The 16,126-nt window shown below is 51.4% G+C and overlaps 2 protein-coding genes across 4 annotated transcripts; one reads left to right on the forward strand and one right to left on the reverse strand.

Annotated features, from left to right (window-relative positions):
- TAP1 (transporter 1, ATP-binding cassette, sub-family B (MDR/TAP)) lies at window positions 1,085-10,302 on the reverse strand. Of its 2 annotated transcripts, none has more exons than XM_021098370.1 (11): window positions 9,496-10,302; window positions 8,916-9,003; window positions 8,651-8,781; window positions 6,910-7,115; window positions 6,287-6,484; window positions 5,096-5,224; window positions 4,736-4,924; window positions 3,748-3,921; window positions 3,351-3,513; window positions 2,436-2,572; window positions 1,085-1,707 (listed from the first exon to the last, which is right to left on the reverse strand). In XM_021098370.1, the coding sequence occupies exons 1-11, from the start codon at window positions 10,079-10,081 to the stop codon at window positions 1,495-1,497; spliced, it is 2,214 nt and encodes a 737-aa protein (XP_020954029.1). In that variant the 5' UTR covers window positions 10,082-10,302; the 3' UTR covers window positions 1,085-1,494.
- Window positions 10,446-15,821, forward strand: PSMB9 (proteasome subunit beta 9). Of its 2 annotated transcripts, XR_001297797.1 has the most exons (7): window positions 10,446-10,755; window positions 12,574-12,641; window positions 13,592-13,723; window positions 14,380-14,509; window positions 14,760-14,901; window positions 15,419-15,603; window positions 15,698-15,821. XR_001297797.1 is itself a non-coding variant. In NM_001037961.1 (6 exon segments), coding segments are annotated over 6 exon segments (660 nt in total). In that variant the 5' UTR covers window positions 10,510-10,695; the 3' UTR covers window positions 15,547-15,595.

Below are 16,126 nucleotides of genomic sequence, written 5' to 3' on the forward strand. Positions count from 1 at the left end.
TCGGGGACAGGCTTTTCTGCTCCGCCCTCATGGAAATTAGGGAAGCAACAGGTGATAGACTGTCAAAAGAAGGAAAGAGAGCAAATGGCTTCGAAAGCCCCCTTGGCGATTAGATTACAGTGAGAGACACTTCCAGGTTGGGGCATCCTCCGGGAACAGTTATGGACCAAGTAGGGGTCGTATCATCAAAAGGCGTAACCTCAACCGGAAAGCTGGAGTCAGCAAGAAATTGCGAATAGTTTCAACTCGGAAATGGGGAAGGGATGTTCAGAGAAGCATCATTTTATACAAGTAGGGAAGAGGTAGGAATGAATAGGTGAGGGCACTGAGTCTTGAGGACAGGTTCTGGGGCGTCCTGCAACAACATACACCTGCAGCATGTGGGGGAAGGGAGCACCGAGGCGAGGGCGCAGCCTCTCAGTCTTTCGACCTAGTCCCTCTTACGACCTCTCCCAGTTCAACGGTCTTCCTAACCCGAAGCCGCCCACAGGACCTGCCCTTTCGGCACGCATCTCCTCAAGTAATTCTCGCTTGACTGAGCGCTGCCGAGTTTAACTTCTCTAAACCCCGCCTCTCCTTGCAACCTGTGCTGGCCTAACCTGCCCAGCAACTGTTGACGTCACGCTACCATGGCCCTACCCGAATGCAAGAGATTTATTGGTCCACCCCACCCACTGCACTAAGACTACCCCGGCAGGTGGCATTGCTGAGCCGGGTGAGCCCGGTGGGAAAGGATCTGGGCAGGCGAGGTGGTGAAGCGTGAGCTTCTCCGCTCCAGTGCTTGCCGCTTGCACTTCCTCTAGCTGCGCTCGGCCTCAATCTTCCACCCCGCGGCCGTGAGGCACTGCAGTTGGTGCCTCAGACGACCACGCTGTATCCCTATCTGGCTCGTTCTTAGGGGCAGGCATAGGAGGATGGAGAAGGGGAGGGGGTAAGCATAGGAAATAGAAAACTTAAGGGGGAAGATGGCACACTTAGGGCTGTGAAACATTGAGGATGCTGAAGGTGGGAGAGACCCGCTCCTGAAAAATGCACTACACATGTTGAGCCATTCGGTGCACTGAAAACTCCAGAGACCACAGTACGAAACACCAATTTTATTATAAATACCAAGAATCCACAGGGTATTTATGGGCCAGCACATGCTTCTGGTGAGACCCGAAAGGAGCTGACCTTCCCTTTCTGCGTATTTTAAATACTTCACTTCATTTTCAGGGTTCTAGCCACACCAACCTGGCTCCAAAGAGTTACACTACAGAGTTATGAGCCCGGTTTTCTTCCAGGAAATCTGCATTATCAAGAGGAGCTTGGACAGTGGGTGACACTCATGCCAAAATCTCAGGCATTACCTAGGGGGTTACATTTTAGAATGTGACTCCCCCTTTCCCCCCAGAAGCAGCTGCACCTCTAGTTAAGACCCTTGTTCTCAAATTCTCCACTATACAGAGGAGAGAAAAAGGGAGGGAGATGGAGTGTGCAGGTCTGAGAAGAGCTTCACTCAGGAGCATCTGACCCACCAGGAGCCTGCAACATGGTCCAATAGCGCCCCTTATTAGCCATGAGCTGCTGGTGGGTTCCCTCCTCAACAATGGTGCCTCCTTCCAGAAAGAGGATGTGATTGGCCTGCTCCACGGAACTAAGACGCTGGGTGATGAGAAGCACAGACCGGGAGTACCGCTCAGGGCTTTCATACAGGAGCGACTCCACCTGAGAAAAAAACACAGACTCTGTCAGAGCTGGGGGCCACTCCCGGAAGAGCTGGGACAGACCTCGCCAGGATCACTGCCACTTCTGCCAGGAACCCCAAAATCAAAGCTTCTCATTCTGAGTGCTTCTCTGTCAAACTTTTGATCTGTTAAGGACGGTTTACATGAGGGGGCAAGAGCGTGTCCTATGGTGAAACTCATAAGTATGAAGGGTATTGAGTAGCCTCTCCTCTCTAATTTTTATATTCTCTTTCAAGGAGACATAAGTGAGTAGTAAAGAGAATGAATATTCGAGTCAGGCAGACTCGAATTTGGGTCCAGGCTCTGCTATTCAACATTGAGCTGAATGCTATCGAGTGCGTTGTTCAGCCTCTCTTAGCCTGCATTTTAGCATCTGTTCGATGAAGATAACAACAGCCAGCTCACAAGCATTCACGATGAATAATTAAATGAGAGAGTACATGGAAAGGGCCTGTTAACATTTCTGGCACATGGTAAGATTTCAACTAATATTGGTATGATGGGATCTTTTCTTTTGTTTGGCTTCACAGATTCAGAGTCTGAGGATCGTCTCTTTTAACTGACTCTAGGCATGTTGGGGAGAAGCGAAGGGGAACTGAGAATTGCAAAGACTGGTTTGGATGATTATGATGTTAGTACAATAACAAAGGATGAGTGAAGGAAGGAGGACTGGGTGGGTTACAGGCATTAAGAAGATGACTCTCTCACCCGTGCTTGACTGTTTGCATCCAGGGCACTGGTAGCATCATCCAGGATGAGTACCCGTGGTTTCCGGATCAAGGCTCGAGCCAAGGCCACTGCCTGCCGCTGACCCCCTGATAGCTGGCTCCCAGCCTCACCTACCTCTGCAGAGACAAGTGCCCAGGTAAGAGCTGGATAAACACATGTGCATCCATGTGCTTGCATGCACGCGCGAGCGTGTGTGCACATGTGCACGCACGCACGCGCGTGCACACACACACACACACACACACACACACACTCGGACTAACAGATACAGCTGGATAGGGAAGGTTCTGGGAAGGTGAAGGAGTTCTGAGGATATGAGGATGAAAGAGCCATAGAAACAAGCTCTTACAACTTCATACTGATGAATAAAGGCAAGACTATTGGATTTCAACAAAGGTAAAGATGTCTGAGCCATAAAATAAAATTTAAAAAAAAAAAGAGTTCCTGCTGTGGCACAGTGGGTTAAGGATGCAACTGCAGGAGTTCCTGACATGACTCAGTGGTTTATGAACCCAACTAGTATCCACGTGGACTCGGGTTAGATCCCTGGCCTTGCTCAGTGGGTTAAGGATCCAGCATTGCCATGAGCTGTGGTGTAGGTCAGCAGCTGTAGCTCCGATTCGACCCCTAGCCTGGGAATGTCCATATGCTGTGGTGCAGCTCCAAAAAAAAGCAAAAAAAAACAAAACAAAACAAAACCCGAATGCTGTGGCTCAGGTCGCCTTGGAGGTGCAGTTCAATCCCTGGCCTGGTGCAGTGGGTTAAAGGATCTGGCGTTGCTGCAGCTGCTGCATAGGTTGCATCCGAGGCTTGGATTCAGACTATGGGTGTGGCCATAAAAAACTAGCCCCCCCAAAAAAGATGCCTGGGTGGTGATATGAGAGGAGAGAGCACCTGTGTCGTAGCCTTGCGGGAGCTTGGAGATGAAGCTATGGGCTCCGGACTCCACGGCGGCAGCTATGACTTCCTCCATTGCTGGCTTCTGGCTCAGGCCATAGGCAATGTTTTCTTGAAAACTTCTTCCAAAGAGCTGTGGCTCTTGCCCCACCGCAGCCACCTGGGACAAAGCATGATGAGAGAACGAGGAACACAGGAGTATGATGATCTGGAGACTGAAGACTGAAAATCTTTATTGTGAACAAATCATGAAATCACACAGCCTCTCTCCTGAACACACCCCCCGCCCCCCCAGGATCTCCTGTCATTCCCAGCACTCCTTTCAGAGTGCCCAGTGAGCATGGTCTTCTTACTCGCAGCTCCCTGCCCTCCCCTGTGCCACCTTCTTGCTCACCTGTCTGTGCAGGTAGCGGTGCTCATATTCAGGAAGGGGCTTCTCACCCAGCAGCACCTGCCCCTCCGTGGGCTGGTACAGGTTCTGCAGCAGGGCAGCCACGGTGCTCTTCCCAGACCCATTGGGCCCCACGAGGGCGGTCACCTCACCAGGACGTAGAGTGAACGTGAGGCCCTGGAGGCCAGAGAATCACACACTAAGAGGCAGATCAAGGCCCCTAACCTTAAGAGCGTCATGGACTTGGCCCATTGTTTTGTCAGTGTCTCACCCCAGAGAAGAAAAGAGGAAAGTGGAGAAACACAGCAACTCCTACCCTCCCACATGCACAGACTTCTGCTCCTCAGCGATGCCACCTCCCCGTGGACTAGAGATGGAAGAAGAGACAAAGACCAGGGCAAAGACCATGCCGCACACTCAATCTCAGAGACCAGGAGAAAAAAAGAAAAAAAAAATCACATTTGAAATCACAAATGGAAAGAAAAAGGAGGAGTTCCTGTTGTGGCTCAGGAGGTTAAGACCCTGACATAGTGTCCGTGAGGATACAGGTTCAATCCTTGGCTTCGCCCAGTGGGTTAAGGATCTGGTGTGGCTGCAGCTGCCCCGTTCAGTCACAGAAGTGGCTCAGAGCCGGTGTTGCTGTGGCTGTGATGCAGGCGTTCAGCTCCTGGCCCAGTGTGACCATTAAAAAAAGGAAGAAAAAAGGCAAGAAAAAGGAAAGATGGAAGACCAGATGGATACACAGATTTTGCAGCAGTTCCTTAGGATATGACAGCCTTCTCCCTGAAAGCCTCCTTTCCTGTCCTCCCTGGAAATCCAAACTAGGTCTTGAGTTTGGGGCAATTTTATGGAACAGATGATGCTCATCTTTGCCTCTGAAGGGTAAAGAAGGATCTAGCTACACCTGATGTTAAGCAGACTGAAGGCAGGAAGACGATTCAGATCGAGCTGAGAGGAAGATTGGTGGAGTGCAGGGGTTGGTGGGTTGTACCTGCAGCACTGGGACCTCTGGTCGGTTCGGGTAGGCAAAGGAGACATTCTGGAACTTGACAAGCCCCTCTGACTTTAAGGAAGTCAACGATCCACTGGCCGGGCAGCGAGGGATTCGGTCCAGATACTCAAATATTTCCTTTGAGGAGCCCACAGCCTTCTGTACCCTGGGGTAGGTGGACAGCAGTACCTGGAGGGGAGGTATGAATAGTGAGATGGGAGGAGGTAGTGGGGGAGGGACCTAATCTGCCTGCCAGGATTATGTGATGTGAGAAGGGCAAAGCATGGAAGGAAGGTGACTCAGATGGTGATGGGACAGGGGAGGGAAAAGCCCTGGGATGTGAGAATGGAAGGACCTCACCTGAACAGCTTCGGTGAACTGGATCTGGTAGAGAACAAATGTGACGAGGTTTCCGCTGCTTATAGCCCCACCTGCCACCAGCTTCCCGCCAACATACAGGATTCCCACCTTCAGCAACATCCCTGAGATCTGTGGAGAGACCACACAGAAAAGGGACTTTTGTAGAAAAATCTAGAGGGGCTGCAGAGAAGCAGAATCATTAGCATTAAGGAGATAAGAAGTTCTTGGAGTTCCCGTCGTGGCTCAGTGGTTAACGAATCCAACTAGGAACCAGGAGGTTGCGGGTTCGATCTCTGGCCTCGCTCAGTGGGTTAAGGATCGGGTGTTGCCATGAGCTGTGGTGTAGGTCAAAGATGTGGCTCGGATCTAGTGTTGCTGTGGCTGTAGCTCTAGGGTAGGCTGGCAGCCGTAGCTCCGACTGGACCCCTTGCCAGGGAAACTCCAAATGCCTCAGGTACAGCCCTAAAAAGCAAAAACAAACAAATAAACAAAAAAAAGGAATGAACCATAGCAATGCCACGGAGTCTCACTCAGTTATACAGAAAAGAAGCCAATCGTTATTACCATCACCATTATCACCTTGTCTGGGAAGCATTTACTCTGCACAAAAGGCTTTCATGAATGTAATGTCATCTAATAGTCGCATCAAAAGCCCCATAAACAAGGTTAGGTCACTGCCATTTTTAAAACTGAGAAAACAGTCTCAGAGAAGTGAAGTCACCAGCCCCTGGTCACAGAGCCGGAAAATGGCAGCATCGTGATAGGAACTTGATGGCTGGTCGTGTTCGCTTTCGGTTACATCACAGGTGCCCCTCATCCTTGCTTCTGCTACTCCCAGGACTCTCACTAGCATCCATGTAGTGTCAGCATGAAACGGGACAGGGTGCCAGAATTTATAGTCCTCTGAGCACCCCCTTGAGGCAAAAGAAGGCCTTGGAAAACACTTCCCTAAAGAGAGGGTTGGGTGGATTTTTGTGTACCGTAGTGAAAGGAAGCCATCTAGCACGCCTAAAAAGGGGGGAGGGGGTTAGGAACAGTGAGTAGGGTGACTGAGCCTCCGGTTGTTAGAATATGGCCACTGAACCAACCACTGGGCAGTGGAGGAAGAGTGTGGAGCAGGGTCATGGGAAAGGGAATGGCATTGAGGCATCTTGGGGACAAGGGACTAGGCAGTCATCTGCAGGTGCTCACACTGGTGGTCCAGAGGTCGACCGCATAGGCCAGGGCCTCCTTCTGGTTGAGTGTCTTCATGTCCTGCAGCTTTTGCTTGAACTTCTGGGCCTCACCCTCTTCATTGGCAAAGCTCCGGACAGTAGGCATAGCTGACAGAACCTCAATGGCCACCTGGCTTGACTTTGCCAGAGATTCCTGCACCTGTGCTGCCAGCACCTGTGGAGACGTGGACCAGAGATGCCACACATGATTGTTGACAAACCATAGGGGACACTAGTACCTGAGTTATCCGATTAGAGTTTAAAGGTGAGACGTGGCAGAGGGAAGGCAAGGGGACAAAGGGACACAGCCAGGCCCCCAGATACTAAAGGATACAGAGAAGAGGAAAATGACTTAGAAGCGTCGTAGGGGAGCATATTCTTGAGATGGGTGATCATGTTCTTAAAGACAGATTGTGGGCAGGCATTAGAAGAGAAGACACAAGGGATGTGAAGATCAACACTGAGCAATCTGGGAACATGGACGACAGGGACAAGGAGTCCCACAAAGAGGAGAACCAGTGAAGGTGCCAGGAAAGGGATCTGAGCCCACCAAGTCTGGGATGAGGGTCAGTGTAGGTTGAGGCAACTCCCTAGACATACCTGGTGCCATTTCCCCAGCTTCTCAGGCAGAAGGAAAAGCAGTGGCAAGGCGGCCAGGGTGACCATGGTGAGGGGAGGTGACCCCCAGAGCATGAGCCCTAAGAGACACAGTCCCCGTGCGAGGTACCACAGCAAGAGGCTCAGCTCCGAACTCAGAGACACACTCACAGTGGATGTGTCCTCTGTTACCCGAGATGTGATGGCACCTGCCAAGGGTTCAAGAGAAGAGAGTGGAGTGAACAGGAGGCTCAGAGTGATGGGAGCGACGAGCAATGAGCCAGGTGCCACAGCGAAGGGCATCAACACAGTGTTCTAAGAAGGTCAGGAAAAGGAGTTCCCGTCGCGGCGCAGTGGTTAACGAATCCGACTAGGAACCATGAGGTTGCGGGTTCGATCCCTGCCCTTGCTCAGTGGGTTAACGATCCGGCGTTGCTGTGAGCTGTGATGTAGGTTGCAGACTTGGCTCGGATCCGCGTTGCTGTGGCTCTGGCGTAGGCCGGTGGCTACAGCTCCAATTCGACCCCTAGCCTGGGAACCTCCATATGCCGCGGGAGCGGCCCAAGAAATAGCGGGGAAAAAAAAAAAAAAAAAGACAAAGAAGGTCAGGAAAACAAGGTCTGTGGTTGGGGGAGGACTGAAACATAATGCAAGAAAAATGTGTTAGAGTGGAAAAGCCTGGCCAAAGACCTTCGTTTTAACTATAAAGAAATTGATGCCCAGAGTTCCCACTGTGGCTCAGCGGTTAAGGACCTGACGCCGTCTCTGTGAGGTTGCAGGCTGGAACCCTGGCTTCGCTCAGTGGGTTAAGGACCAGCTGTTGCCACAAGCTGTGGCGTAGGTCACAGATGCTGGATCAGGTGTTGCCATGACTGGCACAGGCCTCACCTGTAGCTCTGATTCAACCCCTGGCCCAGGAACTTCCATATGCCACAGGTGCAGTCATAAAAGAAAAAAAAATTTTTAAAGAAATGGATGCCCATGTGAACTTCTGTTTCTCTGACAGGTGTCTGTTCCTTAAAGAACTTGTATATACCATGCTCATAGGTAGGAAGAACTTAAGCTGGTCATACAAGAGCTGGAGAAAAATGGAGAGACTACTAGAGAGCAGTCCAGGAAACCACAGCAAGCACTGGATTGGGAATCAAGACATGGGTTCTGCTCTCAAGTTTGTCTTCATCCATGTGCATCCATGCAAATGTTGGCATTTAGGTCTAGACCTCATTTCACTTCTCTGTAAAATGAGTCAGCTAGACTCTCTAATCTCAAAATTTCCAGGTTTGAAATTCTACCTAAATACACTTATAGGGATAGTTTATGGAAAAATCTTGGGTGGAAACAGTAGGTTAATCATTTTTTTTTTTGTTTTATTGTGTTTTTGGTTTTGTCTTTTTTTTTTTTTTTTTTTTTTTTTTTTTTGCCCTTCCCACAGCATGCAGAATTTCCCTGGCCAGATGGAACCTCGCCATAGAAGCAAACTGAGTCACAGCAGCGATCTGAGCCACAGCAGCCACAGAACTACAGCAGTGGCAACACCAGATCCTTAACCCGCTGAGCCACCGGCGAACTCCAACAGTAGGCTTTTCTAAAGGTAAAGAGCATATCTTGCTCTTGAAGTACATCAAGAATAAAAAGGGACACCATTTGTGTGTGTGTGAGAGAAAGATCAAGATTATAAGTAAAAGATGAAGTGTGGGGATACAAATAGAAAACAGACGGATAATGAAAGAGGTTCATAAGACACCTGTTTGATTCTTCTGAAAAAACTCTGTTTCTTGGCGCAGGACAGACCGAAACACCTCTCCCTGCAGGTGGCTGTGCACGCGGCCCATGGTGCTGTTATAGATCCCGTCGCACACGAACTCCAGCACCGAGCTAGAGGGAGACAAAGAAGGAGGGCCGGTCGGTCAGGGACCCCGTAGAAGTGCACTTTGGAGGGCGGCCCCAACTTCCAACTGCGCCCTTTTCAGGGTCCCCCGTCCCCAGCCTTCCAAGCTCAGCAGTCAGACCTGGCTATGATGAGGATGGACATGAGAGTTAGGTTCTGCGTGAAGGCAGCACCTGCCCCATCTCGTAGAATCCAGTCAGTGAGCCGGCCTGTGAAGAACGGAATGGCCATCTCCCCTGGGGAGGGAGAGGAGAGATGGGCGGGTCAGAAAGAGCAAGTCTAAGCAGCCTAAGCAGCTCAGCTCTAACCAGGCTGCACCTCCCGCCCATCCTCCCTTCACCCTTGCCCATTATCCTGCAGAAACAGCGCACACTCTCGGCACTGGAATGGGCCCCCGGGGAACTCGTAATCCTGTGGCCTCACCAGACCTTTAGAGGGTTAATTAAGAAGCCTAGGATGGTAGGAGGAAAGAGCTCGCCCAAGGTGGCCAGTGAAGCAACACCTGAGCAGCACTGGAGTCCAGGACTCCTGACTCCCACCCAGTCCAGGGCTCTTTCCTCTCCACCAAGTGGACCTGAGCGGGGTGGGCTTGCTCTTATCCACATTTCCGAGAACTCACACCTGTCTATCTCACTGACCGTTAGGCTTGATTCCTACCCAGCCCTCTAGCCTCCCTCTCCCTCCCCCCGCATCCCCCTTACCAAGGCTGGAGAGGACCACCAGGGTCAGAAGGAGCCAGAGGTGGCGGATCTCTGAGCCCAGGCAGCCGAGAAGCCGGCTCACTGTCACTCCAGAGCCTCTGTGACTTCCTTGCACCCAAAGGCTGCTAAGCTTATGCCACAGGGCGGCCGCGGGCAATGCCGCCGCATAGCTGAGGGCGAAGGCATCGAGGCGACTCCCCCAGTGCAGTAGCCGCGTGCTGTCAGCCGCTCCCGAGCCCAACTCTCGGAACAAGGCAAGTCCCGGCAGAGCCAAGCCCAGAGCCGCCGCCAGCGGCTCCAAAGCTGCCAGCCATCCCCGAAGTCCTGTGCTTTTCTCCCGGAAGCCAACCGTCGCCCTGAGGACGCTGCGGGCCCCCAACCACAGCACAGCCCAACGGCTCAGGCCCACCACCCAGACCCGGAGCAGCGGCAGCGCTGGGGGCAGCAGCAGGGAGGATATCCGGGGCAGCGCCGGCCGGAGCAGCACCCAGTCGGCGAGAAGCAGCAGCGCTGCCCCCAGCCAAGGGAGGGAAGCTCGGGAGACGCAGAGACACCCGCAGGGAGCGGAGGACCCCGAGCTGGCCATTGGCCGTACGAGGTCGACCCCCGGCCTGGGGCTCTCGCTATCCCTGCTGGGCTGGATTCTCTGGATGCTGTCGGAGTGGGTGCCCGAGCAGGCCCGGACCCGCAGCGGGGAGGGTCCAGGGGCGGGCCGGGGCGGGGATCTCGGAAAGTCCCGGGAACCGACCTGGACCGCCTCAGCGAGCTGGAAGCAAGCGGTTTATGGGAAAGGGAAAACGAAAGCGGCCGCCGGCTCACTAGACCCGCCCACTTCCCCAAGGCGGCCAGCCCGGACTATTTTGGAGGAGGGCGTTGGCATCAGATCTGAGGTTTGGGGGAGGAGCCCTGGCGCTCCACCTTCACTATCACCAACGCCAGACCCTCCTTCTTTCCTTGCCTCCTCTTGCGGGATCCAATGGTCTGGACTTTTTCACCCCAGCCCTTTGGTAGGGATCTTACGTCATCTGTCTCCGGGCAGACCTGCACCACACAGGTTGGCGCAGGGGTGCGAAGCCGCAAGGAGCGGACCCGGGCGCCCCCTGGCGGGCGTGGTGAAGGGGCGGGGCTGTAAGGCAGCTCACCCCGTGCTGTCCCAGGTCGGAAACCAGTGCCCAAGGCAGCGAGGAGCGTGGCACCGGGATGCTGCGGGCTGGAGGACCTACTGGGGACTTACCCCGGGCCGGAGAAGTCCACACTGGGGTAATGAGTCTGGGCTTGAGGGCCAGCAGAGGGGTGGAGCGACAAGGGGACCCTGGAAGCGCCAAGGAGTAAATTTGAAGACTAACAAGCGTGAGGAGATAGCTTGTAGCAGCCAGCTGCTTGCACCCTGAAATGAATACAGGCGTCTCTGTTCTGGAGGGGGTCGTCTAGGGGTCCGCGAAGGGACTGGGCACGCGAGGCTGGTAGAAAGGGGATGCATTGGCCCTTAGGTGGAAGCGTTAAGGGGAAGCTGTTCCAAAGCGCTTTCGCTTTCACTCTGGACTGGAGGGGGGGGATGGTTAAATCAAGGGAGGGGGTTGGAGAGGATGCACAGAGATGAGGAAATTGTGCCCTGGGTGAAGTAGGACAGCGCTTGAGAGATGGGAGTATGGGTACTAATGGAGAAGGGACACAACCGTTTGATAAGCCAGCCCTTGGGTAACTCATAGTCTGATCATGGGGGTTCTATGTGAGCTGGTAGTGCCCTTCTCCAGCTGGGCCCAGGAAGGCTCCTGCTTGGCCCAGGCGCTGCCATGCTCCCTTTCCAAGGTCTTGCACACACCTGCCGGGGGACTTTTGCCCAGGTTGGGCCCCCGGGGGGCAGATGGCAGCCCAAGACTGGCTGGCTTCTGCTCTCAAACTACTGCCACCACTCAGCGTCAGAGCAGCTTTGTTGTAAAGCAACACCCTCTAGGATGGGGTTGCCCCTGTTCCCTGGTGGGCTATTCATGACCAATCAGTAGGTCAAAATGAACACTCAGGCTAATATCCCTGGGGGCCAAGGTAACTTATGGAGTGGTGAGAAGGAGAGCCATAAAACCATTTATAAATCAGATAATCTCCCCTCACAGCCAGATGAGCAGTGGAGAGTAAGAAGTCAGAACAAAGCATGAGAACTAGACCTGGGTTTTAGTTGTGTGCTTTGGACGAGTCACTCACCTTCTCAGTGACTCAGTTTCTTCTAAAGGTTCTTTCCAACTCAACGGGAGTTAAAATTGTACCTTTATTCTCCTTCATTCTTTCTTCTTCTCCTTAATTTCCTTTCTTGACCTGGAAAAGTCAGCTCAAACTCCCCAATCAAATGCTCCCTTGGTACAAATCCCTTCCCCTGTCTACTGAGATATCTATTTGCGTCTTGATCAGAAATCCTTGAATGAAACCTTTGTCTCATGTGCTTCTTGCTCTTTCCTCCTTCCTTTTCACTGGCCATGCTAACCACTGACCTCTGAGGTGTTTTCCATTGTTCAATAAACTGAAAGCTCACTTCTGATGAAAGGTGTGGGATGGATGATTCCGGGCCAAAAAAAAAAAAAACTAGAGCTTGTTACCTTGTTTCCCAAGATGATCACGGTAACTTGCTGGGGGGGGGGGGGGTCGGTAGCACAGCTGTACACACAGCAAGCAGATGTGGAGGTAATTCACTTGCACAGCTGCCTCTGGGTGCTTGGAAGTGCCCTCCCCCACCCTTTAATCAAAAGGAGTCCTTCTGCCTCTAGGCACCTCACCCTGTCTCTCTCTTTACGATGCAAAGAACTCCACTTAGGAAGGTTGGGGCTCAGGGATGCCCTTCCTTCTGTGTGATACCATGGCCAGGCTCTGACCTTCCCTTGCAGCCAGGAGAGACAAGAGAGAAAATGGAAAGATGGAGGGAAAAAAAAATCCAATACTGGAAGTCCCCTCTGGCCTCAATGACCGTGTGACCTTGAGCCAGACATCTCCCCTCTCTTGAGGCTGTTTCCTCAAGAAGGAAGGGATCCCTCCACATGAAGGGATCAAGGCTCTTCCTGCTCTGATAGTCCCTCCTCTGTGTCTCTGCAGACAACCATCATGGCGGTGGAGTTTGATGGGGGCGTCGTGGTGGGATCTGATTCCCGGGTGTCTGCAGGGTAAGTACAAGTGATGGTGTATACTTTTGGAAGGAAGCTAATGGTCCCAAACACACGTTTTTCTTAACCATTCATGAAGAGACTGATGAACTGGTGCTTTGGAGACACTGATTTAACCTTTCAGAAAGGCCACTATAATAAGATATTGGGTGGGTATTTTTTCGGGACTCTAAAGGGTTTGGGGGGTAGAGATTTCAGAGACCTTCTTGCCACCTGTGTTTAGAGATAGAAAAAAATGCTTCTGCCAGGCAGATATTGTGTTTTCTCATCCACTGTGTGTTGAACTAATTTCATCTTCCTCCCTTCTGGCTAGTTTCCTCACATACAAAATATATATATATAGGATTTGGTCAATACTATTTAATGTTCCCATAGAACACATAACTTCCTCCAGATGGTTAATAGCAAAGAAAAATTAATAAGGGGAACATTATTCTTTTTTTTTGTCTTTTCGTATTTTTCTAGGGCCGAGCCCACGGCATATGGAGGTTCCCAGGCTAGGGGTCTAATTGGAGCTGTAGCCGCCAGGCCTACACCAAAGCCACAGCAACACAGGATCCAGGCTGCATCTGCAACCCACACCACAGCCCACGGCAACGCCGGATCCCAACCCACTGAGCGAGGCCAGGGATCGAACCCGCAACCCCATGGTTCTTAGTCGGATTCGTCAACCACTGAGCCACGACAGGAACTGCAGGGAAACATTATTCTTAATTTTTTTTTTTGTTTTATCGTAAAAGTCTAAGACTGAAAATAAGTCTAATTTTGACCATCGCCTGCAGCGTTTCATTTATTTGAGATGATTCTTTGCTTTTGGCTTTCATTCATGCATTAAATGTAATGTATTCTGAAGGTGTTCTCTTATGGAGTAAATTTGAGAAACACTGAGAGATTAACATCAAGAATTTGGGCACTTCTGACATTGCTGACTTCTGCCTTCTTCTTGACAGAGAGGCGGTGGTAAACCGAGTGTTTGACAAGCTGTCCCCCCTGCATCATCGAATCTACTGTGCGCTCTCTGGCTCAGCCGCTGATGCTCAGGCCATAGCGGACATGGCCGCCTACCAGCTGGAGCTCCATGGGTATGAAGCTTTGGGGTCCTCAGTCCACCCCAGCTAGAGCTTCCCCAACCAGTGAACCCCTATACAGTGTCCTGGTCCAGGAACACTGCAGTGGAAAATGAAAAATTCTTGTTTTGGCTCCCGCTTTTATTAGCCTTGAACTGGCACTTAAATCTCTTGAAGCTGGTTTCTGCACCTGTAGAGTAGAGATATTAATAGTACCTACCCTACCTCACTAGATCAAGTGATGAGCAGGAAAGGGGTTTGAAAACTGCAAACCAGTACCCTCATATAAATAATGAGGAAGGTAATGACACCATGGCCCACCATAATATCAGGCAGTGACCTGCGAGAAACCAAGGTCATTTGGGGCAGAAGTAAAGCTTATCTGCTTTTCCCCACATGGGCAGCGTTCTTGCAGCCAAGAGAGTTATGTCACTAGGGAGTGGGGGTGGGACAGGGTAAAGGAAGGAAATAAATGAAATCTTACCCATTGGTGATGTGAGACTGGTTCGCCTGTACACGTGGGAGGGGAACTGGAGTTAGGATCTTTGCAGCTGTAAGTTTCAGGTGTCACTTGGCAGGGAGGATGGTAATGACCCGGGAGGATGGTAATGACCTGGGAGGATGGAACTCCCGGAAATTATCTTGACGCCTACGCCTAACACTTCCTTTAGAATGGAACTGGAAGAACCTCCACTTGTTCTGGCTGCTGCAAACGTGGTGAGGAACATCAGCTATAAATATCGGGAGGACCTATCTGCACATCTCATGGTAGCCGGCTGGGACCAACGTGAAGGGGGCCAGGTGAGTCCCTCCCAATGTACTCCTTCCCTGGGGGTTCCTCTCTCCCCCAGAGAGGGAGATGGAGGTCCTATGTCATTCTAGCAATGAGTTTCAAAGATGCTGCCTCTAAAAGCATGGTATAGACGCAAAGGATAAGGGTGGAGGATGCTGGGGCTTCATTGCAGAGTGGGGAGCCCACCTGCTTGTCTTGGTGGTAAGTAGAGGATTGATGCTTTCACAGTCTGACCTGTAGGATGCCCCCCGCCCCCAGGTATATGGAACCATGGGAGGAATGCTGATTCGACAGCCCTTTGCCATCGGTGGCTCTGGCAGCACCTACATCTACGGTTATGTGGACGCGGCATATAAGCCAGGCATGTCCCCTGAGGAGTGCAGGCGCTTCACCACAAATGGTAACTAACCCGGGGCAGGAGTTAAATATGGGAAGGAAGCAGAGTACAAGGAACAGGAAGAGGAATATGCGGGTGACCATTTAATTAAATAGCCACACTGGGACGCTTTGAGAGTGAAAGGGGGCAGGGCCGGTGGTGAACTAGATGGGATTTCAGGACAAACGGCATAAACTAGGACTGTTGTGAGCACACCAAGTTAAGTTATATGGTGACTACAAGAACCAGTGCGCCAGCTCTTAAGAGGCGATTGCTAAATATGCAAGAATTTGTGAGCTACTTGTTTATCTATTTACACTTGAAATCACTCGTGGCAAGAGTGTTGAGACCATGGACATCAGGAGATGCCAGAGATGAAGATTTTTAAGTGGGTTCACCAGTACACCATGAAATATGCATCTCTAGGAGACGGGATTTTGAAGTCTGAAAGTGGTAGTAGGCATATAGACAGCAAGGAAAGGAAAAGATTTTTAAAGCTAAGCCATTCTCTCTTCTCTCTCCAACTTGAAACCCTCTGCAGCTATTGCTCTGGCCATGAACCGGGATGGCTCTAGCGGGGGTGTCATCTATCTGGTCACCATTACAGCTGCTGGTGTGGACCATCGAGTAATCTTGGGCAATGAGCTGCCAAAATTCTATGACGAGTGACTCTTCCTCAGACCTCCCTGCTGTATTTTGTAATAAACGTTCTGGGCCCGGAACCTGGTATGGTCAGTGGGTGCTCGGCGAGATGAAGCTTGGGAAGGGAGCTTCTTCCCTCACAGATGGTAGCTTATCCTTTTTATTCTTTTGTGCCCAGCTTGCAAACATCTTTCCCAGAGGAAAGTGCATCGGGAGGATGCTGGAACTAGGAAGAACCCTATACGTGACAGGCCATCATGTTTTGAGTGATTTTGAAATATTAAAAATGATATAAAGTCTCATTCTGACGCTCAGAGGATGAAAGTGCAATTGAGCTGGCATTCCTTCCTTCAGGCTAAGACCGATAGGTAACTAAGACACACATGTGAGAATTAGTGAAAAGCACCTGCAAACTCACATGTAAAAGAATTCCTTTCATAGGGTGTTCCCATCGTGGCGCAGTGGAAACGAATCCGACTAGGAGCCATGACGTTGCAGGTTCGATCCCTGGCCTTGCTCAGTGGGTTAAGGATCCGGCGTTGCTGTGAGCTGTGGCGTAGGTCACAGATCTGGTGTTGCTATGGCTGTGGCATAGGCTGGCAGTTAC

The sequence above is a fragment of the Sus scrofa genome, chromosome 7 (genome assembly GCF_000003025.6).
Source record: "Sus scrofa isolate TJ Tabasco breed Duroc chromosome 7, Sscrofa11.1, whole genome shotgun sequence".
Taxonomy (NCBI): Eukaryota; Metazoa; Chordata; class Mammalia; order Artiodactyla; family Suidae; genus Sus; species Sus scrofa.

Excerpts from the sequence above, each read along its gene's own strand:
- TAP1 (XM_021098370.1), bottom strand. The coding sequence starts at position 10,081 with ATGGCCAGCTCGGGGTCCTCCGCTCCCTGCGGGTGTCTCTGCGTCTCC. Across the intron at positions 6,485-6,909 it reads AGCTGGGGAAATGGCACCAG|GTGCTGGCAGCACAGGTGCA; the intron begins GTATGTCTAGGG and ends ACGTCTCCACAG. Across the intron at positions 2,573-3,350 it reads CCCGCAAGGCTACGACACAG|AGGTAGGTGAGGCTGGGAGC; the intron begins GTGCTCTCTCCT and ends TTGTCTCTGCAG.